We start from the raw sequence: 26812 nt of genomic DNA on the forward strand, positions 1-26812 counted from the left end.
TATGGACAGCGAGCAGCCTCAGCCACAAGAACACTTGCTCATCATCCTGAAAATCTGAAATGTTCTTAGGCCTCTCGTGACAAAGGGAATCCTCACCGGCACCAAACTTCAATGGCTTGGGTGTGTGCAGAGAACACATAACACACATTTTCCAGGACAGCCTATTAGAGTATATTGGAATGAAGTGATTTTTAGCAGGAAAGAGCAGAGAGATGCTATAGAAATATACGGACTCTCAACATAGACAGTGTTTTAAAGACTCAGACTAATGAGAAATTGAAGGAGCTGGCCAGGCTTCCTTCTTGGCATACAATTACAGTGGCAGTGTCTTCTAAAAAGAAGAGACCACACCAAGCAACGGGATGTCAGTCACTAGACCATAAAAGTGGAGGCTACAGACGCAAAGCTTGTGATGCTGTATATTACTGTGTACCAGTGAAAAGCTGTTTATTTGGCTAGCATTTTTTAGCTCCTACTATCAGTTTGGATGTGGGTTTATATTTTAGACAAGAGGAGATTTATTACCTAAAAATTTGGGTAACAAAATCAAGATATGGTTCCTACCACAAGCTCCCTGGAGAATGCAGAAGCCAATTAAAGTCAATTATTATCTAATAAAGACATATGATAAAGAGTTGTAGGAACATGACAAAGGAGGAACCTCTGGAAGTCATATTCGGGGATTGAAACATGCTTTATTTATTTAAGAGGAGAAAGAAAATGAATCATCAATTTTATTGTTCCACTTATTTATGCATTCATTGGTTATTTCTTGAATGTGCCCTGACTGGGGATTGAACCCACAACCTTGTTGTATCAGGAGGATGCTCTAACCAACTGAGGTACCCAACCAGGACTGAAATGTGCTTCCTAGAAGAGCAGGCACAAGCTGCATTTTGAAGAGCCAACAAAGGAGAATAATAAGGATGTCAGTGGGAACAACATGTGGAAAGGAAAAGGATAAAACTCCTTGGTGAGTTGGGAGATTGCACTGAGAGAAAAGAGTGAGTTGGGCAATTTGCTGGAGAGAAGAGTGAGAGAGAAAGAAGCCAACAATGAAACTAGAGAAGTGGGCCAGGGTCAGATCCTGAAGGGTGTGTGCACAGGTTACAGAGTGGATTTATGTGGATGTTCTGGGCAACCAGTGAAGGTGTTGTTCTTGCATCAATCTTTTCAGAAACTCTCTTAACTCCCAGCTCCACCACGCTATACAACTCGAGGGCAGCAACATGGATCCGTCAAGGAAAAGGCCTGATCTTTTCCCCCATTAACACAACTTCTCAAACAGGATCATTTTCAGCAAATCAGTTCACCTGTTAACGTATGAGTTGGTTTGTGCTTGTGAATTAGATTACTTACATTGAAGGGCCATTGATAAGCATAATAAAAATATACTGTAATGTAAAGCATAAGCAGGCATAGATTAAGCGGCCAATTCACCAGCCTTGCATGTGTCACATAGGAATGAATAAATAATCAAAAAAGAGTAATAACAAAAGGAATGACATATTTTTAAAACCACAGTAAAATATAAGAAATACCAATGGGATAAAATGATAGTACTGTAATCTTGGACACTCTCCTGAAATGTGTGCTTCTCAGATTAGAGAGAAATTGATAAAGCTGGTGTCCGGGCTCAGTCTTGTGACCCTAGTTAATATTTCCACTAATGGCCTAAGAGGAAGTGAACCCAGTCAGTCAAGTATTCTGATGACAGAATTGCCTTATGTTAACAGAAAAAAATAATTTACCAGCTGAGCAAACATTAAGAATGCTGAGGAAGTGCGGTAGCTAGCTAAATTAATCTGAACTGTATCTGCATGTTATAAAGTACATGGCTATGAATAATTTTAGCAGTATTTATTTCAACTTGCCAAGGGCTTAAAAACAGAATACCCTGAACTCAGATTTTTACATGAATGGATGCATTATTGCATAGTGAGTCCTGTATTGTATTTTAAAACAAGAAGCCAGAATCTCAATTTTAACATATTAGAATATTTTTATGTAATGAAAAGGTGGCAAGCAAAATGAGTAGTAGGCAAACCGCTGACACTCCCCCATGTGGGGTATTCCACAGTCCATCTTACCAGATTGACATTTGCTACAATTGGGAAAGCAAAAATGATTCAGTGAAATGAGGGTGGACTTTCACATCCTGCTCCTCCCCTGCCAGTCAAATTAGCTTGGGCAAGTTACTCAATGGTTCTGAAACCCGGTTTCCTTCTCTGCGAAACAGAAACCAAAGTATGGTGTGGTGTGGGAGTGTTGTGAGAATCAGATGAGGGTGTGTGCGTGTACGTGTTACACCCACTCGGTAAAATGGTGGTGGTATCGGTGGGGAAGAGGGACAGTGTATGGGAAAGTGTGACAGCCGTTGGGTACACAACATGCTGTGCTCTGTCCAAGAGCAGAGTTACGGCCTCAGTGTTCATTCTTCTGGTACCCTCTCCTTATTTTTCAGTGTTTTGCATCACTTACCCTTATGAAATTGAATATTTAGCGTTCACCCTCACGCAGCACATAGTCGAGGGCAGCTGGGCAGACATAGGAGCAAGTAGCGCTTAGGATAGTTTGTGTCATGAGGGTGATGGCCAAGTGCATTGACTACAGAGAGGAAGAGATGCTCACTCAGCTGAGGAGCATTACAGAAAAAGGTTCTCAGAAGAGTAAACCTTTGAGTGGAAACTTAAAGGTGAGTAAGAGTTACCATGTAAACAACAAGGGGAGGTCTTTCCAGGCAGAGGAAATGCGCAAAAATGTGGAGGTGGGTTTGCTATGGTTTGGGTGGAGAATGGCAGCTCAGTGTGCCCAGAGGGTATGATGCCTGCAGAGGGATATGGGAGAGCAGGCAATGGGCCACAGGAAGGTTTTGGTGGGGACTGTATATTTTAGACAAGAGGAGACAACATCCAACCTGGCCAGATTCTGACCTTTCTATGTCACTGCTATCTGGTTTTAGGCAGAGCATTTTGTGCCTGAGTGTTCTCTTCTATAAAAATGGAACATTGGTGAAACATTGCTCACATTAAATGGTTACTCTTTTATTCTCCTCGTCTAACTTGGGACACATGATTAAGTGAAATAAAGCAGAGTGGAAACTCTCTTCTCTGGGAACTCAAAAGAGAGTGGTCTGCGGTGTGGACCCAATTTCTCCTGAATCATTGCTGAGATAATTATTTGATTAATGTATTCATCCATGCCCTAACTGGTTTGGCTCAGTGAATAGAGCATCGGCCTACGGACTGAAAGGTCCCGGGTTCAATTCCAGTCAAGGGCATGTACCTTGGTTGTGGGCACATCCCCAGTAGAAGGTGTGCAAGAGGCAGCTGATTGATGTCTCTCTCCCATCAATGTTTCTAACTATCCCTCTCCCTTCCTCTCTGTAAAAAAACAATAAAATATATATATATTTTTTAAAAAGATATTCATCCACTGCAATATTTTGTACATTCCTAGAAAAATCACCCTGTGCTCCCTTGTCCCAGGTGACTTTTGCACTCGTGACCAGAAAGCATGTTACAGAGCTGAGTTCTGAAGAGCAGAGTAGGAAGGAAACTTGGATGGCTTTCATTATCTAAGAATGAGCATCTGAATAAAGGCTGCATGGCATGTTTGTATAAAGGGGTTGAGATTATATTCCCACGCCATAGTTGAGTGATCATTTCCAACAGAAAATAAGATCCTATGCCTTCCAGGTTTAAAGGCTTCCAATGTTTTTCCACTGCTTCTAAGATAAAACCTAAAATCCTGCGCATGTCTACAAGAACCTTTCTCCAGGATGTGCCCCCACCCACCTCTCTTGCCTCATCTCATACTACCCTTCTGCTTTTTCTCAGCAACCCAACTGCACTGGCCTCCTGTGACCTGCCGTCTTGCCCCCCTATCCTAGGGCCTTTGCACATGCTTCTCTCTCTGTTGGAGCACTCTCTCTCCCTGCTCAGTTAATCATGCTCAGTCCTTCAGAAGAGAGCTTATGCACTGCTTCTTTGGAGAGCGTCTCCTGAGTTAGATTCCTTGGTAAATCATTCTCGCGTGGGATTATATGGCTTTCCTTCTGAGCACATCAGTCAGTTTGTTGTTATGCCCTCGCTGGTGTGAAAATGCCCGTTGGACTTTTAGTTCTGTGAGGACAGAGACCACCTTCATTTTACTCACTGCTACCTGCTTGGAGAAAATAAATATTTGAATGAATAGTTTGAGGGAGGAAGACAGAGCCTTTTCCTGGAAGAAAATGTAATAAACATAGGATTGCAGTTTTTCTTTATTTCATTAATAAAGGGGGAAAACACTTAAGAAAAATACAAAACTGCTCTCAAATTGTTTGGTTGTAGAGTAATATGAAGAAGACCCTTTTCACTGGCTGGGGAAGCCAGATTGAACTAAGAGGATGAATAGCTTTGGCTTCACCACATGTAGTTCAAGTTGCGGCTAAGAGGTAGAATTTCAGGTTAGAAGGAGTAAGTACAGAGAAGTGCCCTGTCATTTTGGCAGTTGGAGACATTGCTCCTTTATCTGGTAAATTGCATTTCTGCAGCCTGGGGGAAAAAAGCAGGGTCGTAAAGAGGGTCTAATATGCGAGATCATTTCCTGGAACTTTGAGAATCTGGGGAGGAAGGTGGAGCAACAGAAATAAAATTAAGAAATAAACAAAGGGGACATTTATTTGACTGAAGACATTTTAAAGGACCTTGAAACACAGAGGAGCTCCACAAGATGTTTATGTAATCGAATGTAATTTATCTGAGATTGAAAGGAATAATAATCAAAACAGTTTTCACTTAAGTGCATCTGGAGGCATATGAAATTAAGAGTCGTGAAGGTGGCCTGTGCCTGCCTATGTCCTTGGTGTTCTGTCCTCAGGCTGCAGGCAGGAAACGTGTTTCAGAAAGCAGGCATGGAGCACAAAATTGTAAATGAACTTGACCATAATCAAAATGCCCCACAGTGTAACATCCTCTTTGTTTGGCAGGGAAAGGGCTCGCCATTTGGGAACTCAGCAGTCTGTTAAGTATTTTAATAATCATTGTTGACACACAAAGCATATGGCCTTTCAGAATTCACTGGGTCAAGTGTTGAATCTTCTTCTAGGTTTCTAAAATTACTTTACAGAAATTCAAACACCATTCAATTGGGGCACATTTCAAAGCATCTTAAGTCCTGAGCTTTGTGTCAGAAGCAAGTAAAATATTTTCTCCTAGGATAGAAGCATATCTCTGAGTAACCAATTCTGTTCATGTAAAGGAAAAGGCATGATTCGCATCCCACAAAAATATTAACTTACCTTTTTTTTTTTTAACATTTTTATTAATTTTTTACAGAGAGGATAGAGAGTTAGAAACATCGATCAGCTGCCTCTTGCACAACCCATACTGGGGATGTGCCCACAACCAAGGTACATGCCCTTGACCGGAATTGAACCTTGGATCCTACAGTCTGCAGACACTCTATCCACTGAGCCAAACCAGTTAGGGCTTAATTTACCTTTTGAAATGGCCTGGAAAATGTCTTTATTCAGTCACCAAATATGTATTCAGCACCTACTTTGTACCAGGTGGCCAGATGCTAATCATATAATGGTGTTCGAGGTAGACATTATCCTTGCCCCCAGCATCTATCTATCCTGTGAGAAAGAGCTGTTATTACTCCCAACTCACAGTTTCCTACCTGGTAACTGCCTCTGTGTGAATTAGCTGAGATAAATTAGTATCTGGCTGACTTTCCCTGGTTAAAATATTATGCGTTGATGCCTCAGATTGGAGGAAAGATATATTTTGATGTCATCATTCTTTATGTAGCTGCATTACATTTTAAAATAGTCAATTTTATTATCAAATAACAAATAGAACTAGAGGCCTAATGCACAAAATTCTTACAAGGGACTTGGTCCTCACAGCCCCGGCTTCATCTGTAAGGTCATCCTGAAGGTCATCCAGATGGTCATTCTGCTGTTCAGCCATTTGGTCAATTTGCATATTATGCTTTTATTATTATAGATAACATATAGATATTCCTGAACCTTTTCCTGACCTTCACTCTGTCCCTGGATTACTAGATGGCTCAGGGATGGATGAAGGATTGCTTGTGCACATACTCAACTAAAAAGATCTGAGCCCTGGCTCAGTTGGTTGAAGTATCATGGAGCACACCAACATGTTGCAGGTTCCATCCCAGGTCAGGGGCATACTGGAGGCTGCCGATCATTATGTCTTTCTTACATCAATGTTTCTCTCTTTTTCTCCTTCCCTCTCTTTTTCTCTCCCTTCCTCTCTCTCTAAATTAAATATAATAAAACATATCCTTGGGTGATATTAATTTTTTAAATAAATTTATTAGTGGAGGTTGTTTTCCAGTCTGTATCACAATTCTCTTTTGCAGTACCTTAAATTGGATTTTGGAATAAAATATGGATATGAGTTTGTAAAAAAAAAAAAAAAAAAAAAAAAAAAAAAAAAAGTAATGTCTGTTGTTAATAGGATTGTATCAATATTAATTTCTTTAAAAAACAAATGTAGCCTGTTGCGTAAGATGTTAACATTCAAGGAGGCCAGCTTCAAAGATCTATAGAAATCCAATGGGGCAAAGGTTCTCTCCAGGCTACCCTGTGTGTTTCTGGACTTTTCCCCACTGTGGTCAGTTTGCAAGTGGCTTGAAAGGGGAGAATTTTTAATAATGGAATGAAATATATAATTAGGATGGTGATTTTGCTCTGTAATCATAATATCCAGTACTGTCTTTTTGGTCCTTTGGAGGCAAAGAATGGGTGTTGTAGGTTCTTCTTGGCCGCCTGGAATTTTTCAAAGGTGTTCTCTTATATGAAAGAGATAAGCCCATTATTGGTCTTTTCTAATGGGAAAATTTTAGCTACTTAAGAGTTTGACTGGTTCAAAGTGGTTCCTTTTACTCTCCCAGGTACAAGCACAAGTACGCCTTGCCAAAAAAAGCTTTGACAAATTGAAGATGGACGTGTGTCAAAAAGTGGATCTTCTCGGAGCGAGCAGATGCAATCTCTTGTCTCATATGCTAGCAACATACCAGGTAACAAAGTGATGTATGTTACAGTGAACCAAGAATGGTATGAGGTTTAGAAAACAGAAAAAGTGAGTTTGAGCTAAAGGTATGGTTTGGGCATTATGAAGTTATGAATGCCTTTCTCATAATTTACTTCCTATTACATCTCTCCCTTCTAGTGGACTATAGCTTAATCCAACCAAATATTAGCTATTCCCTATACATGCACTATAATGCCCCACTTCCCTGCATTGGCATAGGTGGTGATTCCCACCTGAGTGCCCTGCCCCCTTCCATTGGTGACCTTCCAAATCCCACTCTGTTTGATGTACTGGACTGTGTCATCTCCTTCAGAAAGGCTCCTGTGAACTCAGCACTGATCCTGTACTTCTGGCACAGTCGCTTACTCCTCAGGCTGTCATCATTCAATGCCCTTGGTTGAATGACCTCGGGTTAGTGCTGTGTATCCATCAACAGTACCATGAGCACCAACTGAGCGTGGGAGGCCACCTTATAGTGCAGTGGTTGGCAAACTGTGGCTCTCAAGCCATATGCTGCTCTTTGGTCCCTTGAGCGTGGCTCTTCCACAAAATACCATGGCCTACATGGGTCTATTTTGAAGAAGTGGCATTACAAGAAGTTTTTAAGTTGAAAATATTTGGTGCTCAAAAGAAATTTCAGTCGTTGTACTGTTGATATTTGGCTCTGTTGACTAATGAGTTTGCCGACCACTGCTGTAGTGTTACTGGGAATATAAGAAATAATAAGACCAGATTCTCTGACCCCAAAGGTTTAGGAAGAAAGTGAGAAAATAAAATCTAACTATTGAATATATTTTCTACACCTCAAGGACAGCCCAGGGTGTGCTAAGTAAAATAAGTTCTATAAAATTTGACCGGTGTTTGAAGAGGGAGAAAATCAATCAGTTGAGGGATCCAGAAAAGTATAGTTAACGATTAGTCCTGGGTTTTGGAAGGTGGATCTGGAATGAGTACAAAGTGGATGGAGAGGAGAATGTCCAGGATGGTAGAGCACATAAGCTACCAGCGTCAGCATATTTGGGGGAACAGGCAGGCACTGAGTTTGGCTGAAATATAGGGGTTCAGTACGACCACAATGGGAAAGGAGACTGCAGGGAATCATATTTTGGAGGACCTTGACAGCCACAGGTGGCACATTTCTCTGGGGCCCATGACTAGAACTCGGCATTCAAAACTTTAATAGTTTTACTATCTTCTTTTACAGACCACTCTGCTTCATTTTTGGGAGAAAACTTCTCACACTATGGCAGCCATCCATGAGAGCTTCAGAGGTTACCAGCCATATGAATTTACTACATTGAAGGTATGAAAGCTAGAGAGGCCATCAGAAAATCTTACAAAAAGTCAAGCCTCTTTATTCTAACAGACCCCAAGAGCAGAGAAGCAAAGTGAGAACTATACCCCCATGGGGGGGGGGGGGGAGAGAGAGAGAGAGAAAGAGAGAGAGAGAGACAGACAGACAGACAGACAGACATTGATGTGAGAGAGAAACATGGGTCTGTTACCTCCCATATATGCCCCAACTGTGGATCAAACCTCAAACTAGGTATGTACCCTGATCAAGAATTGAACCTATAACCTTTTGGCATATGGGATTATGCTTCTACCAATTGAGACACCCAGCCAGGGTCCCCAGTGGAGTCTTTTTACTGCATCAGAATTCAAAGCTAGAACTATCTAAATACACAGGTTGAACCTTGAATGGTACATGTTACTAGAAGATGAATTGTGGTGAACTCCAGCCTGAGGCTGGGTCCTGCTCCTTTCAAATGCTAGTTTGACATGGCTAAAGGGAAGAATGTACAAGTCTGGTACACTCTGTTACTTTTTAATTATTAAATTAAGAAATGCTCACTTGAGAAAGTATTTTTTTCTCCCTTACTTCTGGCAAATAACATTTTATTCTGTGAGTACCATCCAGTGTAGAAGTGGATTTTATCATAAAGACTGTAGTAATATTCTCTAATTGAAAAAGCAACATCAAATGCAGTGATTTCTCAGCTCAAAAGGGATACATGCACATGTCTGATTCCCAGTTTTGCAGCTGAATGTGGCATCGTTTTGCTTTCTAATGGTTGCTGAGGGTAAGTACATGGCAAGATAAGAAAACTGTTTGAGTTCCACAAGGATTTGAAGAATGGTGAGCAAACACCAGGTGGCCAGGTCTTATCATTAAAAAGAAAATACCAGGAAAGAACTAGTTCAAGTTCACCTTGACATTACCTTCTTCTGATATTTCAGGCAATTTGTGTCTCATCATCTTTCTTATTAACAAACATTAAAAAGCTATTTTTCTCCATTAAACACATCTTTGATTTAAGATGTTTGTAATGTCATTGCATCTACAGAAATACTAAGACAGAAACCTTTAAGTCCTTGGCCCTTTAAAGGAAAGTCCCAAGGGGAACCCAAGAGAGTCTACTCACCTTGTGATGTACCTGACCTCACACCAGCCAGGACCCCTGGCCATTGGATTGGCTCCTCACAATCCCTCTGTCAGTGGGTCACTTGCTCGCTCACAGCTGCATGGATGGATTCAGAATGTGCCTTCACTTCTGTCAGCTGGACTATGAGCACTTGAGGAGAGTTTCCTTTCATTTTCACACAGTGAACCCACAGCCTTCCTCAGCACATGGCAGTGTTGCCCTGTGGGTAAGGACTAAAGCAGTTATCCTGACCAAGGCCTATTGATTTAAATGAGAAAAAGAAAGGAACGTAGTTATAAAGAATTAAAGTGACAATAAATCTGTATCTATCAATAACACTTTACATGTAAATAGCTTAAATGGCCCAATCAAAAGACATGGGGTGGTTGAATGGATAAGAAACTAAGAACCTTACATATGATGTCTACAAGAGACCCACCTCAGCACAAAAGACTAGACTAAAAGTAAAAGGGTAGAAAAAGATCTTTTATGTAAGTGGAAATGACTATAAAAAGTTGGGTAGCAATTCCTTTAGCTGACAAAAACAGACTTTAAAACAAAGACTATATAAGAGACAAAGGAGGACTCTACATAATGATTAAAGAGAGCAATCCAACAAGATGATATAATCCTTGTAAACATTTATGCACCCAACATAGGAGCACTAAATATATAAAGCAAATCCTAATGGACGTAAAGGGAGAGGTCAACAGTAATGCAGTCATAGTAGGGGACTTTAACATCACATTGACATCAACGGCTAGATCTTCAGACAGAAAATCAAAAAGGAGCCAGCAGCCTTAAATGACACACTAGATCAGATGGATTTAATTGATATCTTTAGATTGATTAAAACTAGTACAACTCACCCTATTTACAGTTTTTACACAGGCCTGAGCAGAATCCTATGGCTTATTCTTTGATAAAGCAGAGAGGGCATGAATGTGCATCAGATTTTATTTTATGCTATCTACAACTTCAGAGTTTGTCTTTTGAAAGACAATTGTACGTAACACAAATCAGCCAGGTAGGAGATAAAGTGATGCCTACCCCAAATATGACTTAAAAGGAGCTCAGGTGTGAGTCGATTGCACACAAAGAACGATATGAAACTGAATTTGTGCCACAAGAATGGAAGAACCCTCTGTGTTTCCCTGGCCTCCTGTGAAGAGGGAAATGTGGCTCCTGAATTTTTGCCATGATATCTGATTCTGCTGAGAGGATCAAGCTGATTACGTTAGAGGACTTCTGGGCAGGGAACTTAGTGAAAGTTTGATGGCAATGGTTCAGGACATAATTGCAAATATTTTGGGCAGATGACTCTCCATTGCCTTTCACATCCCCGGAGCCTTCCTTAAATTATGGGTTAAGTACCAGTTTATGGTTTACTTGTAATACAAACTCAGTAGCAGTAATACATCTGTTAAGGTATAATATGATTATGGTAATACCAAATATGTTAAGTGTCCAGAAATCAACAAATAAACTATGCTTTTATTACCTCTCTTGAATGCTATTCATTTAGACTCTCAAGCTAATGGCTAATTATTTTTATATGGATTCAAACCTGTGTAATAGAATCCTGTTATTCCACAGCCCATCATTGCATAGACAGAGGTCCGTGCTTTTCCTATTGTATGCCATGAAACATAAAAATGAAAACCATCAGTACCTTCTATGTCGCCACCAAGCCTGAGGATATTACCTAACTTACTAACTCTGTTGCCCAAACATATTTTTTACACACATGCCTTATGGTTAGATTTTGATTTGATCAAGTCATCTTTTAATGTATGTAATTTTCTTCTGAAGGGCACTGTATTTCCATAATGGATACTTTGGCATTTAAATAGATATTTTCACGATTTATTTGTTCTCTGGATTTACCTAAGTAAACAGTCGCTTAACTGCCTTTTGGGTCTCTGGCTAGACAGAAAACATTGTCTTTGGAGAGGATTGCCAGGCTTGGTTAATGAAAAGCGACCCATTTGTTTTCTTTGCTGCGGGGTGTATTCTGAGTGTGTTGATAATTGTGCCACCGCAGCTGTATTTCCTGACTGTTAGTTTTATGCTTGATGAAGGATGATAATTAATGTGTTAAACACTCAGTGCATCCTGTTTGGAGGCAAGAGTCTTTTGCTGCAGAATTGCAAGGATGTAACTCATGCCCCTGAAGTTTGTTTTATTACTAATGAGCTTTTCTCTACAAAATAGGTATAGTTCTTTTTCAAAATCACTTTATTATACACGTGAATTGAAAAATATCCATGTCACTGTCTTGACATTTTATATTTTTGGTAATGGTGTGTGTGTGTGTGTGTGTGTGTGTGTGTGTGTGTGTGTGAGAGAGAGAGAGAGAGAGAGAGAGAGAGAGAGAGAGAGAGAGAGAGAGGGAAAAGGGAGGGAGAGAGAGAGAAAGAGAGGGAACTGCTTTTACTTGGGCCTGGTGCAATTCTGTTGACTCTACTTTTCGTGACATAGTCTTTTCATTTTAATTTATGATTTTTGTAGAATGTTAACTTCATGGCAAATTTAGCATTGAAATTCAATATTATAAAATTTTGTGATCTAATCATTTTAACAGCTCATTTAAAATTTTTAAAGTAGAGAGACTATGTGTAAGTGATTTCCAATAAAAGAAGCAGTGCTGTAATTTCACATTTTAAAACAATAAATATTTATTGACTCATTAAAATGCTACAAAGCATATGCATTTTGCATGCGTTATCATTAATGTGCTAATTTTATACCGATTCTGAGTCATCTGGAAATGTCTCTCACATGGCAGAAATTACCAAGTCATAGGGACAGGGGCGGAATGTTCCTAGCCCATCTTGAAAGCACTGTCCCTTTTTTAGAGAAAGTGATTTAGACTTAGAGTTTAAAGCATTATTTAAAAATCTAAATGAGATGCTGTCTGTAGGAAAGCAGTACCATCTTCAGTTACCAACCCTCAGATGTGCTCATGTTTATCTCATCCTTCCAGGATGACATTTGCTTGCAAATGTCCCCATGAATCCAGAACAGACATGGGAGAGGGGGGCGAGTGTGTGTGTGTGGGGGAGGGGAGGGAGCACAAGACATCAGAAGCAGTGGCTTTTCTCCGGAAATTCTAAAATCCTGTTTGTGACAGTGGCCTTGTGGTCCTTATGTAGCATGCCGGCATGTGGTTGAGTTCAATGTCTGCAGGAGGAGTGAGCACGGGACCCTTTGAAGGGTCCAGCACTTATTCAGAGCTGACAGAAGAGAAGGCATGTCCTCTGCACTTGTATTTGCATGGAGACCAGAGTGGCTGCATTTAATGAAAATGTCTGGTAGCAGGGTGGCTGCCTGTGATGTGCCCATTCCAGTGATTTGGAGGGAAAGCCAGGTTTTTCATTCTGGACACAGAGAGCCGGCAGGCCTGGCTTTAAATCCAGCGTGTCAGTTTCCAGTTGTGTGGTGGTGGTGTTTGCAGTAACGGTGTCAGCCATAGTGGTGGCACCAGCAGGCCTAGTGGGGGTAATAGGGATGGATTATCAGGAATGCTGTAATTGCAAGCATGTCAAACTCGTGGCCCTGAGGGCCACATGCCTCATTTTTTTGGCCTGTGTTAGCCTTTGAGTTTGACATGCTTGCTGTAATAGGTCCAGAAGGTAGCCATTGTCAGTATTGTATCGATGTAGACGTGCTTGTTGAGGTTGCCAGGTTCTGTAGCCCTGGCAAAGCTTAATTTACTTTCTGATCATCTTCACCCTGGTTGATTGGCACCGCAGTGAGTTTCACAGGCAAAGCTGTGAATGGCAGTGGGATAGGAGATGTCTCAGATCTCGCCCAGGTAACCCAACCCACTCCCTCCTGACCCCCAGGATGCTCCAGAGCTCCTTCCCAAACCTTTCCTTCAGCCCTGCAGGCCAGTCTGGGCTCATCTAATACCCACAGGGATAGGAGAGGGGAAGGGAGAGGGCAGGTCCATAAACAAGAAAGGAAAGAGCGCTCCCACCCCTGCAACAGGGCTCATTCTAAAAATGCAGTTGGGCTTTGCAACGGGCTCTTGGTGTGTGCCAGATTTTGAACTCTGAGGAAACCTGAATGTGCAGACCTAACTCTGAACATGTTCAAAAATAACCACTGAAACAGATGTGCCACTGTTCCCTTCCGTCTCCCAGGGTTTAAGACATAGCACTGTCATGTGGAACATCATTCCAGAGACCAGAATGCTTTTAGCTTTCACAATTCAGAAATCCTCCTCTTCTAAATTTTGTTTTTCTCAGATTCGTATGCCTAACAGCCTTCTTCCACCCACCTCCACATTTCTCAGTTAATCACTTGAACATTTACCGACAAGCCACATGGCTCTGTAGTTACTTGCTTTGAAAATAAAGCCATAATCGTTTTTATGAAAATTGGGTAAATATCTCTGCAATGCTGTTTTCGTTGCCAGTCCCAACATGGCAATTACTCATGGCCGGCATCCAGGAGATCCTTTCAGACTTTCAAGTTTTCGCTCAGTGTCATTACTTTACACAGCATTTAGCAGAGCGATTTTTTTTTTTTTTCTTACCTAAGCTCCTCTGCGCCAGCTCATTGCAAACAGCAAACTGGGATGCATCCAGGTCACTGGGAGAGAAGTGGTTAGAGGGGTTGACCACGTCCACCGCTGACCTCTGCGGTGGGCAAGCCAGAGTTAGCCTTCATCCAGATGGTCACTGTTCATCCAGTCCTTATGATGACTGATGTTTGTCCTTCTGGGCAGCTGGTCCCTTGGGTTCTCCTCACAGTTGGAGTTCTTCTCCACCCCCTCCTCTTCTCATTCCCTAAGTCTTTGTCAAGGGGGAAGTCTTTGACATTCCCATTGTGTGTGTGGGTGGTTCCTTTATGCCAAGCACTCTGCTATGGGTGAGGTGTGGGAATGTCTAAGAGAGTTTGTCATGCTATGCGTGGCTCTAATGTACAAAGGTTGGGGATTCTAGTTAATTATACTGTTAGGTTCTGCGTTGGCATGTAGAAAGTGAGGTGCATATGTTATAGTTAGCCCTGGAAATAACCTTGGGAAGATGGGCATCCTCGTCATTTTTGCATGTTTCCAAGTGGAAATCGAAGCTCAGAAATGTCTAGTAATTTGCCCAAGGCCACACGTCCAGGATGTCCCGGAAGAAATGCCACAGGTATGCTCTCTGCCATGTGGCATTTCTTCCAGGTGGCACTTCTGCCCATGTGGCAGAAGAGCAGGAGAAAGCAGAAGTGCCATCTTTAAAAGGTACAGATGCAAGACCCTGGCCAGGTAGCTCAGTTGGTTAGAGCATCCTCACGCTCCATCAAGGTTATGTGATCAATCCCTGTCAGAAACAACCAATGAATGCATACATAAGCAGAATAACAAATTGATGTTTCTCTCCCTTCCCCCCTCTCTAATCAATAAACAAAATTTTTTAAAAGATACAGCTGCAACCTTCCAATTAAAAATAACATTTTGAAGTGTTTGCTTGTAGGCGAAAGCCTGTTACTTCACCCCTCTGAGTCTTCGTTTTCATATTGGGAGACCAGGAAAACTGTTTTTCTGGGCTTTGTGAGATGCGTAAATCATGCAGTGCAGTACCTGATACAAGATGAACCTTTATGACCTCCAATTGCTTTTAGATTTTAAGTCATTGAAAAGAAAGCACTGTTTAAGTGCTTCCCATGAGCTTGGTACTCTGTGAAAGCATTATCTCAGTTCATCCTCACAATGTCCCAGGAAAAGCAGGCTTGATATTAGTCCCATTGTTCTGATGGGTAAACAGAGGCCCCAAGAGGGGAGACCATTTTCCATGTCACAGTACTACATAACCCCCTGCCAAAGTCCATCTCTTTTCAGGACACTAGGATGCCTTCCCAGTGCCACTTTTCCTTCTTATGTTAAAGAATAAGATTATATAGATTACAGTTGTGTTTCTTTTTCCCTCAGTTTAATCCTCAATATTTTGTTCGAGAGTACCTTCTGGTCCTAGATTCATAGTGCTCCGCATATAGTGTCTTCCTAAATATATAACTTTATAACTGCATGGGTGGGGAGGGCATGGGCTTCATGTCCAGGAATTGCACGGCTCGTGCACATCATGTCCTCTGCTTTTGATTCCTCATGTGCTACCAATTATATAAACACAAACACATACACACAACTGTGTCCAACATCTTTTCACCATGCCTCACTATTTTGAGCACTTTCATTTCCTTTTATGGACAATATTTGGCACCTTCATGTGCATACCAGTTTAATTAATGGGAAGGAGCCTAAGAAAATTAAACGTCGTCATTAAAGATTAGAGAATATGTTATCCAATTGTTAAAGGCAAACATTACATTTGGGTCAGAGATGAGGGCTGGCTGCTGGCCTGTTTGTGAAATGTGTTTGCTGGGTCGTTTTTGCTTTCATTCAGATGACTGTGGCTCTGGCTTTTTAGTTTCCTAATCTAGAAAGTACCAGTAGTAACTCCCGTTATTATATGGAGCTGTTTCCTTTCTAAGACACTTCTGCAAGCCCGGGCTGTGCGTTCCCTCTGTCACGCTGATCTTATATATCATGTGTGTGCTTCCTGAAACCATTTAAGCATTGATGGAAACTATTAGCATGTCAGTGCAGCCTTCACAAAGAAAGGTTGCTTAGTCCCAAAACATTCTTTCCCCCTCAGAGAACTTTTCCGTTTCAGATGATGCTGTTTGGCTGCTAATAGTAGTGATTTTCACCAACAATTATAACGGAGGACCTAGTGGGTTTGGGGGTTAGATTCAGAATGCTTTGACATTTCATCTTTGGGCGTGGATTTGAATGTGGCTTCCATCAGCCGGTGATACAAAATAGTTCCATCTGATGGCTGCTTCATCTGTACTGTCAGCCAGGCGTCTGAGGTTCATTTTGCCCTAGCAGGTGTGCATGTCCCAGAGAAAATGCTGTCACCTCTGACTTTCACGGATGCTGCAGGGTTAAGTGTTTTCAGCTGAGTTGTGGACTTTAATCTAGAGAATTCACCCCACCCCAGCCCCCAGTTAGGCCTTTTACTAAAACCGTGGGGATAGGTCCAGGGTGTAGAGCAGTGGTAAGCAAACTCATTAGTCAACAGAGCCAAATATCAACAGTACAACGATTGAAATTTCTTTTGAGAGTGGAAAACTAACTTCTGCGCATGGGCCACAAAGTTTCAATCGCACTGTACGTGCACACCCACACTAGTATTTTGTGGAAGAGCCACACTCAAGGGGCCAAAGAGCCGCATGTGGCTTGCGAGCCACAGTTTGCCGACCACTGTTGTAGGGTATCCTGTACCTGACAGTCACAACCAGGGCCTGATTTTGAGAGAGGAAAGGGGACATGATTTGTCCTCAGTGATGTTTCAGAGTTTCTCTAAGCCTCTTTTATCTCTTAAATGTATCTGTCAGAAACAAGTTCCATATGTGTTGTTGCGGGGTTTCCCCCCCCTGCTATGTAGAGGAGTATTTAGCTTATTTCGATCTAAAAACTCTTTCTTGCTTTAAGAGATGCCCCTTGAAAATGTTCTAAAGTGGATTGTGGTGATGATTGCACAACTCCGTGACTTTGTTAAAAATAATTTAACTATGCTTTAAAAGGGTGAATTCTAAGGTATGTGAATGATATCTCAGTAAAGCTGATATGTGTGTGTGCATACACATGCAATCCCCTTAGTTCAAAATTCTTTTTTCCCCCTCAGTATTATTTTTTGCTTTATAAACTTTTCTATATTACTCTCCTGAGCCTTTGCATTTCCTGTCTAAAGCTCTAAGTTTTGCAGTTTAACCTTCTGTGCATTAATTTATCAATCAACAAGTATATATTTAGCATGTCTTTTAAGTGGCAACAGCCAGATTATTAAAAGGACAATGGTGATAGTAGGATGAGAGGAGCATTTGTCACAGGAATTATTAATAATAAATTAAAGTAGCAATTGGAATGGCGGCTATTCTGTCGGTGAAGCACAATAGTGATTTAACTGTGATTGTGGTGACAGGGAGCCGACAATTGAGTCCCTGCTAATGGCTCAACAGGGGAAGGGGCTGAAAAGAAGGAAGGAGTGGTTTACATTACAAAGGGATTGTCTGAGAGCTGTTCAAGTGTGGTTCTGAGGGGAGGTCAGGCCTGAGACAGAGGGGGTGATGACCGTGGAGCTGTCAAGGGCATCTCAGGGGCTTAGGGGAGCTCCGTGGCAGCTGGACACAGCCTGGCGGGAAGCAGCCGTGTCCTGGCCCTGCCTAGTTCTGACTGATAAAAAGGAAATGCAATGAGAAGATAATTGAGGGAACCCGGAGGCCTGGGCAAGTGTCACAGAAATGAAAAGCGAGTCTTGGAGCCATTGGAGCCTTGACTGGAAAACTCCTGGCTTCACTTTGACCAGGGTTGGACCACTCTTTATGGGAGTGAACTGCATTCAGGGGTGAGTGTGTGTGTGTTTGTGTGTGTGAATAAAATGATGTGATTGGCAGATCTATTGAAGAGTAAGTCCTTGACATCTTTTGAACTCCTCCTTAAGGTTGCACATTTCCAAAACACACACACACACACACACACACACACACACACACGCACACACATATACGTGACTGACTCATTTTATCAGATGTTAATGAAAACAAAGCATCTAGACAACAGTCCATATTCCACTTGCCACATTGTGCCAGTGCTGTTCTTTATAGCATTTCCCCCTCTAGCCAAGGATCACGGGTCCCATTTAGTTGGCATGCATTAGAGAGACAGAAAGAGCCCAAGAATATGATGAAACTAATGAGGCAAAATGTTAAATATTGATGAATGGGGTAAAGGCATGTTCTCCCTATGTGACCCCTGCTGACCTCTTTATCCCGGTCTCATAAGTCTTGTACTCTCACACACTATACGCCAGCCCAGTGGAATTCTCTTTGTTCCTCAGACAAGCCAAGCTATTCCTACCTTTCAGCATCTGCACTGGGGGCCCCCTCTTCTCCCTGAGCTGCACTTGGCTGGCTTTTACGTGTCATTTAGCTCTCAGTTGAAATGTCACTTCCAAGAGAGGACATTCCTGTGAACTGAAGTAATGATCCAATCACTTTCTATCCCCTTTTTTTAATTATCTGCCTAGGCCCATCACTAACTGATAATTTTGTCTCTCTCATTTAACAATGAGACATCCAAAACACCACCTAGGTACTGTAAGACTATTTGTTGACTGAGTGTACTAATCTGAATGCCTAGAAATAGGGAGTCATTGGAAATGATGGCAATCCATGTGTTTTGTACATGAAAATGCTTCAGATTTTCAATCAGGGATATATATTCAATGGGAAAATCTTGATTCTATATTAGGATAATGATGAATAAATGTACTTTTATCAATTTTAATTCAATATTAAATGTTTAAGATATATAAAATCTTTGTGTATTCTCCGCTATAATAAAGAATGTTTTTTAATATGAAATACTGACACAAATTATATTGGTTAAGAGGACATCTCTTTCTATAATCTGTGTGTTATATATAGTGATTCCAAGCATATAAGTAGTTTGAACATGAAAAAAAAGGAAATACATTAAAATAATAACTCATTATTTGGGGGGATGAAATTATGAGTAATTTTTCTTTTAAAAGTATTATACAGAATAGATATGACCAAATATTAATAAAACTGTAAATGCAGTTCGGATATGCAAGGACTTTCTTGAATTTGTTGTGCTTATTGCATGAAGTTTTATGGAAAACATCACTCATCTGGGTGGCATACTTTCAGGGTGGACAGATAAGTAGAGAGAGCTCTTTGGTTCAGAGGCAGAATGAACAAAGATAGGAAAGGACTGACTAGGACATAGGAGACACGCCTAATTGAATGGAAAGCCCGCCTTTGGGGGCTAGTGGGAAGTGACTTGGGAGAGTGAGACAGGATCAATGTAAGAAGATCTTTAAAAGTGGACAGAGAGGTTTAGACTAGCAGTGGGAAAGAATAAGAAACTACCATCTGTTCTTGAGAAAAGAGGGCAACAGAATGGCCTGGGAGTTTTAGGAAGATGATTCTGTGCAGGGAGTGAACCAGAGATGGCAGTGAGGAGGGTGACACCAGTGCCCACCTGGTATTCACGGCAGACTCCAGTCAGTCACAAGCTCTGCTCTGTCCAGACTTGACCTCCAGGCCACCCTTATCCAGCCCTGTCAGTGGTCATCAGTTGTCTCCTTCCCTACATGTTGTCACACTGCAGAGGGGAAAGCTGGGGAGAGGGAAAGCAGGACAAGCAACGGGAAGGCCCACGGGGTGCATAGTCCTGAGAATATACGCAGGATAAGTATCTTGAGAAGTTCCTTTTGTGTTTCTAGGTTTGTATTTTAATTAGGGCCAGAAATAGAGATCTTTTTTGTGTAACTCCATTATTCAGTTGTTAGAGAAATGTTCTGCCTTTTCAGGCTTTGTCACTGATGGACCGTTTTTAAGGCAGTTGCTTTTTGAAAAAGTCTTTCCTTAAATATTTAATAAACCTTGAGGACAGTTGTGCCAAGAAATTATGCATCATAAAAAGACTCTCCCCCATTTTTTTCATCTACAAATATTCAAATGCAACTGCTCTGTCCACTCGTGGAGGTTAATTTGTCAGATTATGTTCAGCCACTATGTCTGTTCTGTGTTGTTGTGTTTTCTTTTAAGGTTTTGTTTTCTCTTGTTGTTGTTTTTTTTTTAAAGCTATTTTTAGATTGCAGCATAGCAAACAAAATTATAAGTGAAATGAAGTCATCTCATCTTTAGGGGAGAAAAGACTTCTATGCCATCAGTGTGCTGGCTGCTGCAGAGCAGAATGTTTGTCTTAGCAGCATGTTAAAGATGGGAAATAAAGTTAGCAATAGCCAAAGGCCTCCTTTTGAATAATTTATCACAAAGGGGAAAAACATAATTCTAGTGGCAGAACTCCTTTCCTTTATAGGCTAGTGTTTCTCAGATGGGTCGGCTAACATATAAAATGTCATTTCTGCCCTCTGCTTGATCCCAGGTAACCTCCCCAAGTCTCGATAAGTCCAGGTTTGGTTGCTGGGACCACTGGCAGTTGGCTTTTCTTATGGATGATCTTTCCTTCTGTTCTTTTTCCGTCTTTATTACCTATGGTTCCTGATCAAGAGTTTACAAGACCCCGTGAAAAAACTGGCTGAAAAGGAAGAAAGGAAGAAGATTGCCCGGCAGGAGCGTGCCGAGGCCAGAGCGGAGGAGCCCAACCAGTAAGTCCGGGGCTGCTTGTCTGGACAAAAATCTTTGTTCCCACAGCCAAGGGCAGCGCAGTCTGGCTGACCAAGTCTCATTCGCAGAGTAAAGCCATTTACTCTCTCCCTCTCTCCCTTCTCAGAGGAGTTGTGTTAATATGGAGACCAACCCCCAGTACAGATTGCTACCAGGCCAGGACTCCCCCACCCCGCTCCCCCCCCAGTTAGAGAGCCATAGAAGGGATACAGTTGTGAGGCGTTTAGTGGGGCAGGACAGGGTAGTGTCCCCTCTGCTTCCTGGCTCTCTGTCTTGTGGTCTCGGCCCCAGCTTTCTGCTGGTCCTTTTGTCACCATCGCTTACAAGATCCTGCCCTAGGTGGGAAATCCCCTGGCTTTGGTCTCAAGGAAGGAAATAACCTACGAACTCGCCTGGTAACTCATCTGGCACTTAGGTCTTATCATCCGAAAGTGCTAGGTGTTGACATTTTGTTTGCCATCCTTCAAGCCCTGCTGTTTTCTTCTGCGGGGTGAGGAGACAGGAAGTGACTGCTCCATCCTCGGTTCTCGCCTCTTTGCAGAAAAGGTGCCTCCAGTCATTTTCAATAAGGAGAGAAACAGTCAACCTCGTTGGTGCAGACCTTCTCCCACGGCATGGAGAAGGGTTTACCTGTGAACCTATGTCTTTTTCTACTGACAGGCCATAGCCTGCCGGAGCGGCGTTAACCTTGAACGGGCTGACCTAGGAAACCAAAATAGATCTCCCTCCCACTTGCTGTTCCTTTTCCACACAAAAGAAATTTAGATGACAACCTTATGGCAAAGCAGCCTTATATTTTTTTTCCTGTGTTTCTAAATAAGTTTCAACTATATCCATGTACATAGATATATTAGTCCCACTCAAATACGTGCTGCCAAGTTCAGCTCCCTCCTCCTTTTTTTCTTCTTTTTTTTTTTTTTTTTTTTTTCTTAAACAAATGCTAGAAAATTTCGTCAGTGCAGAAGGAAAGCAGGTTTTCACTGTAGGGAGGCTACAAAATGTGATTTCAAGGTAGTACAGTTGACGATACAGGGGGAAGCAGTTTAACCTATTCCTAGTATTACAAACAATGCTAGCTGCCAGTTAGTGAGCACCTTACTCTGTGCCAAGCCCGCTGCCAGGAGCTTTACTTATGACATCTCAACCCATCCTCACGGTAACCCTCTGTGACGGGTGTAGCCGTTTCCCCAGAGTGTGAATGATGGCAGTGAGGCCAAGAGGCTAAGCGACTGCCCACCGCGGTGCAGTAAGAGGCAGAGGCTGGAGTGGGTCCTGGCACCTTCTCCCACCATATCTGCTGCTACGGTCCAAATAAAGAAAGCATTATCTTCACTCATATGGGGGCTACCCAAGAGCATCTCGATTAGGTTTAGTTAACTTCAGAGTTCTGCTTTCCTTTAGTACTTCATCCTTAAAAGCTCAAGTGTATAACCCAGAAACTATTTTAAATGACAAGGAAAATTTAATAAGATTTTTTTTTTTTTCCAGAAAGAGCAGGCAAAGTTGAACCACTGCAGTAGGAGGGAGGTTTGGAGGTGCCTGCTGGGTCTCAGGGCGGGGATGTGTGTCTGCCATGTTCTTGCCCATGTGTGGTGAGAGCCGAGTTGGCGACAGTCAGCCGTCTGCATTTGAGCGTGATCCTGCTCTCAGCCTCCTGTAATTTAACTAATCTACTGAGGTGTCCTTCCTGGGACACCAGGAATCAGGATAAACACTTGCCCATTGGGCTTCGAGGTTTTCTTTTTAGCTATGTTTTTGAAAGTGATATCTTACTTGTACCTGACTAACCACCTAGATAGTTACAGAATATGTATCTTGTGATGAAACCAGATTCAGATGTTAAGTTGCTACTAACCAGCCTTGGAACAGAAGAAAACCAGCAAATGTATTTCTCCTTCAAAAAATGTGCAGCTAGTAAATGATTATACATTTGAGAGTGTGTGTGTGAAGTACAGTAATTTGTATTATATAGAATATCTGGCTGTATCATAAATATAACATTTTCAGAACTAGATACTAAACATTTTTTTTAAATTTTTTTCAAGGTTAATTTCATTAGATGAAGAAAACCAGCACAAGGAGTCCTCTAATTTTAAGAGTAAGTTTTGAATTTTACTTAGGATTGATTCTGAAATATTACTGCTCAACAGCCAACTTCTTATCTTCTTTGGAAAACTCCTCCTAGGCCTTTCTTCTTTTCCAGTTGAAAAAAATTGTGTATGAATATGCTTTCAGCCTTAAGTTTCCATGGCTCAGTGAGGTCAGCCCAGTATATTATTGAGAGGCTGTATATTTTGAACCGAAATGGCATCCTTAATCAGAGGGGTGTCCACAATCTAGCAGCCCATCAGAGGGGTGTCCACAATGGAGATGTGGCAGAGAGCTATTTCTTTTAGAACAGGTGACGTCATTTCTGCTATTACTGTTACTAGTGCTAACTGCCAGTTGGGCTGTAGAGACAGTTTTAATAAGATCACATCAGGAGAGTATGGCTTTCACTGTGTTACGGGATGGGTGGTGGTCATTGTTGGGAACAGGAGGAGAGCCCGACACTGCCTTCCAGGTGATTCCTGGGCTATTCTGCAGTGAGTGCCAGATCCCTCGGTGCACTGACTCTCCTGTGGTTTGAAAAGGGACCAGAGCACGGGTGGATGATAGGAACCATGTGCCCTGGGTAGCTAGCTCGTCAGCACTCTCTGTTTCCTGCCATTACTGCCCATTCACTCATTGGTTCATTTTCTCTTTAAGGAGTAGAGGGAATGGCACCCTGGGGTAGAATTAAGGTGATGTAATGCTGAGCCTTTTCTGGGACACGGAACTGCAAAGGAAAGTTTTACAGGTGATAGGAAGAGAACACAAATTGCCCAATCCTCTGGTCAGCCTGGCCCTCCCAGCGATGTATCTACCTCTTCCCTTTGCTGCTGCAGGTGGCCTTTCCGGCAGCTAAGAGGAAGCACAGTAGACCCTGAAAGTTCCCTCTGCTTGATCCTGTTCTCCACCTTCTATCCTACTTCTGTCTTCCTTCCTACTTTCCAACCACTCATTCTATTCTTCTCCCACTGCACTGCTTTATTTGCTCTTCTCCCAGGTACCATTCAACAGAAAGAATCAACTCACTCTTTTGCCTCTATGTTGGATACCTTCACTTACTCCCGTACTTGTTCATTTGTTCAAATGAAGTCTATGAGTGCCATCTCTGTGGAAGGCACAGCCCTGGGCTCTGGGAATGCAGGGGTTCACCAGACATAGTCAGAACATTCCAGAACATGGGGCTTATAGTCAGAGGAAAGCAGGTGGTGATCTAACAGTGATACGTGTAATGGGGAAACTCAAGCTTTGGTGAAAACTACAAAGGCTATGGGCATATCTGATAGGGAGATGTTACCTGATCAGGAAACTAACTAAGTCAAGTGCTGTTGTTAGAGCCACCAAAGCAAAAGGAACAGCCTGGGCAAAGATTATGAACAAGGGAGGACAAGGAGAAGGTCAGAGACACAATGTTCTCTAGAGCATGAGGGAGGGAGCAAGTGGCAGAAGGAGTCAGAGAGGCAGGTGTCCTGGGCCTGTTGGTCATGTAAGCCCTTTATCAGTTCACACCCTCCAGCCTCAGAATCCCTTGGGTACCAACAGCATGAATCATGTTGAGGGAATCTAGGTAACTGAATAAAAAAATTCAGTTCTGTGGGGAAATGTAAACCTCAGTTTATTCTGTTTATATTCAAGTTTCATATCTTCATAAATCATATATTCATGCAACTTGTGACAATATAGGAAAATCAAATTTTCTTTTCCTCCGTGCAGTATGTTTACTTGCTTGTAGTATTTACGTAATACTTTGAGACTATAAATGTTGATCACCTTCTTTTATATTTACACAAAATGGAATCCATTCAAATGAAATGTCATCTTTTAGTCTGAAACTTGTAGAAAGTCTAAGGTTCACATGTGCAAACCAATTTTTAAGGCCTGTTCTACTGTGTTTGTCTGTATGTATATTTAAACACACACACACACACACACACACACACACACACGCTATTATTTAGAGTAGTTTTTGGTTCCCAGCAATCTTGGGCAGAAGGTACTAAGATTTCCCACATACTCCCTGTGTCCACATGTGCATAGCCTCCCCTATTATCAACATCCCCCTCCAGGGTAGCGCATTTGTTATAACTGATGAACCAGTGTTGACATATCTTATCACCCGTAGTCCATAGTTTACATTATGGTCCACTCTTGGTGTTTTATAGTCTGTGGATTTGACAAAGGTATAATGGCATGTATTTACCATTATAGTATCATACAGAATAGTTTTGCTGTCCTAAAAGTCCCCTGTGACTTCACCTATTCATCTCTCCCTTCCCTCAAACTCCTGGCAACCACTGGTCTTTTTACTGTGTTCCTAGTTTTGCCTTTCCCAGAATGTTGCATAGTTGGAGTCCTGAAATATGGAGCCTTTACAATTTGGCTCCTTTCACTGAGTGATCTGCCCTTGTACTGTAGTCAAGCCCAGATGGCTGAAGTTCATTAGCACCAGCAAGGAGTAGTCAGCCACTGACGTTGCACATGTGTCCATGGGAGGAGAATCGTTAGGTTGTTTTTCGCTAAACAAAGCAAAGATTCAGGGCTGTTCACTCAGCATTTATTGAGAACCAACAGCTCAAGTAAAACATAATCCCAGGACCCCTGCTTCTGGTGCGTGAGTTTGTGGATGCCATTTCTTCCCAAAGCTGTGTGTTGACCACTGCAATCAATAGCATGTGAGCACACACCCTACTCTGAATCACTGATAACCAGCTGCATGTTGTATTCACAGGTGAAGAAGGAAAAAGTGACTTCTCTACCTTAGACCAGAATTCTCCACATAATATGTGCTCAGGTAATGCGGATGAAAGAAAATACTCAACTGTAGTCATTTGATTCAAACTCTTTACAAAATAAAACTAACTCGTGATTTTGTTTTCTTTCCCCTCCTCCAATGGATGGATAGATGAACTAGTAAACATGACACCCGAGGAAGGTGGTAAGATTTATGCATTTCTTTTGCCTTATAATTTATTTCATTTTTTAATAGTGGTTTCACATGCAAAGAAATGTAATGTTTATATTTTGAATAGGTGTCTGTCATTTGTCTCCATAAATGAATTTTAATATGCTCAAGCACATGTTAGTATGTGTGGCTCTGTCATCCTTAATATAATTAATTTCAAGATGTCAAAGTACTAAAGTTAAAAGTTAGGATGTCAAAAATTATGTGTGGTAGTGGAGAAAATGTGACTTTCCGAATCAGAGAGGCTTGTATTTGAGCACTGGTATACCATAAATGATCTGGGTGGCCTTCAATCATTTGCTTCATGCTTAAACTCTTTCACCCTCAGTTGTTCTCATTTGTAAAATGGAGCCAGTAGGGAGAGTCCTGCTGGGTTATTGTCAGGACTGGAGATCATGTTTTAAAGGGTCTTTCATGAGCTCAGACATAGGGACACTTTTCAAATGGTAAGCAGTTGCCACAGTAGGACTTGAAATGTCGTTCTGAAGGTGTCCTGTGTTGCATCTCCATTGAGTCTTTGTCAAATTCAGAGACCTTGCTAGCTAGTTTACCAAACCTAAAATCATTTACTGAATAACCATCCAAAAGAGAATTCAGAACAATGAATTTGTATGGGATATGCATAACCTTAAGTAATTTCAAGAAATTGAGTGTGCACAACCTGGTCCTAACAATTGCTCTGCATCCTCCCAAGGGTTTACTTCTAATGATTGGCCAGGAGTCCAGAGTACCCCTGAGATTCTGAGCCATGCTCTAGAGCAGCCCTATCCTTGCTGTGGGCACATGGTCTACCCCGGTCTCTCAGTTTTCTTACAGGACTATAAACAAGCCAAAGTCATCCTACAGACTCCAGTTAACTGGAGCCAATGGCTGTCTTGACTCATTCCAACCGTGTTTTGGATTTAATTCACAAATTGTGAGAGGAAGAAAATCTAGCAAACAGGGGCATTTGTTAACTTATTTTGTTTTTTTCAGAAATGGAAAAGTGGCAGAACTCTGACATTAAGTTTCTAGAGTTTAGTTATGTAAACTTGAGGGCAGAGACCTGCTTTTCTCTTTTTTTCCAG

General features: G+C 41.7%; 1 protein-coding gene across 10 annotated transcripts in view; it reads left to right on the plus strand.

Annotated features, from left to right (window-relative positions):
• ICA1 (islet cell autoantigen 1) overlaps positions 1-26812 on the plus strand; it is a 112940-nt gene that overhangs the window by 70865 nt on the left and 15263 nt on the right. For 9 of the 10 annotated variants that reach the window (XM_045578394.1, XM_045578398.1, XM_045578393.1 and 6 more), the window contains exons 7-12: positions 6913-7038; positions 8257-8355; positions 20579-20676; positions 22741-22793; positions 25512-25574; positions 25686-25718. In XM_045578394.1, coding sequence (XP_045434350.1) covers positions 6913-7038; positions 8257-8355; positions 20579-20676; positions 22741-22793; positions 25512-25574; positions 25686-25718 — 472 coding nt within the window. The remainder of the gene's footprint in view (positions 1-6912; positions 7039-8256; positions 8356-20578; positions 20677-22740; positions 22794-25511; positions 25575-25685; positions 25719-26812) is intronic. The other variant, XM_036429325.1, reaches the window with a different exon arrangement.

The sequence above is a fragment of the Pipistrellus kuhlii genome, unplaced genomic scaffold, assembly GCF_014108245.1.
Source record: "Pipistrellus kuhlii isolate mPipKuh1 unplaced genomic scaffold, mPipKuh1.p scaffold_m20_p_10, whole genome shotgun sequence".
In the NCBI taxonomy this organism is placed as follows: domain Eukaryota; kingdom Metazoa; phylum Chordata; class Mammalia; order Chiroptera; family Vespertilionidae; genus Pipistrellus; species Pipistrellus kuhlii.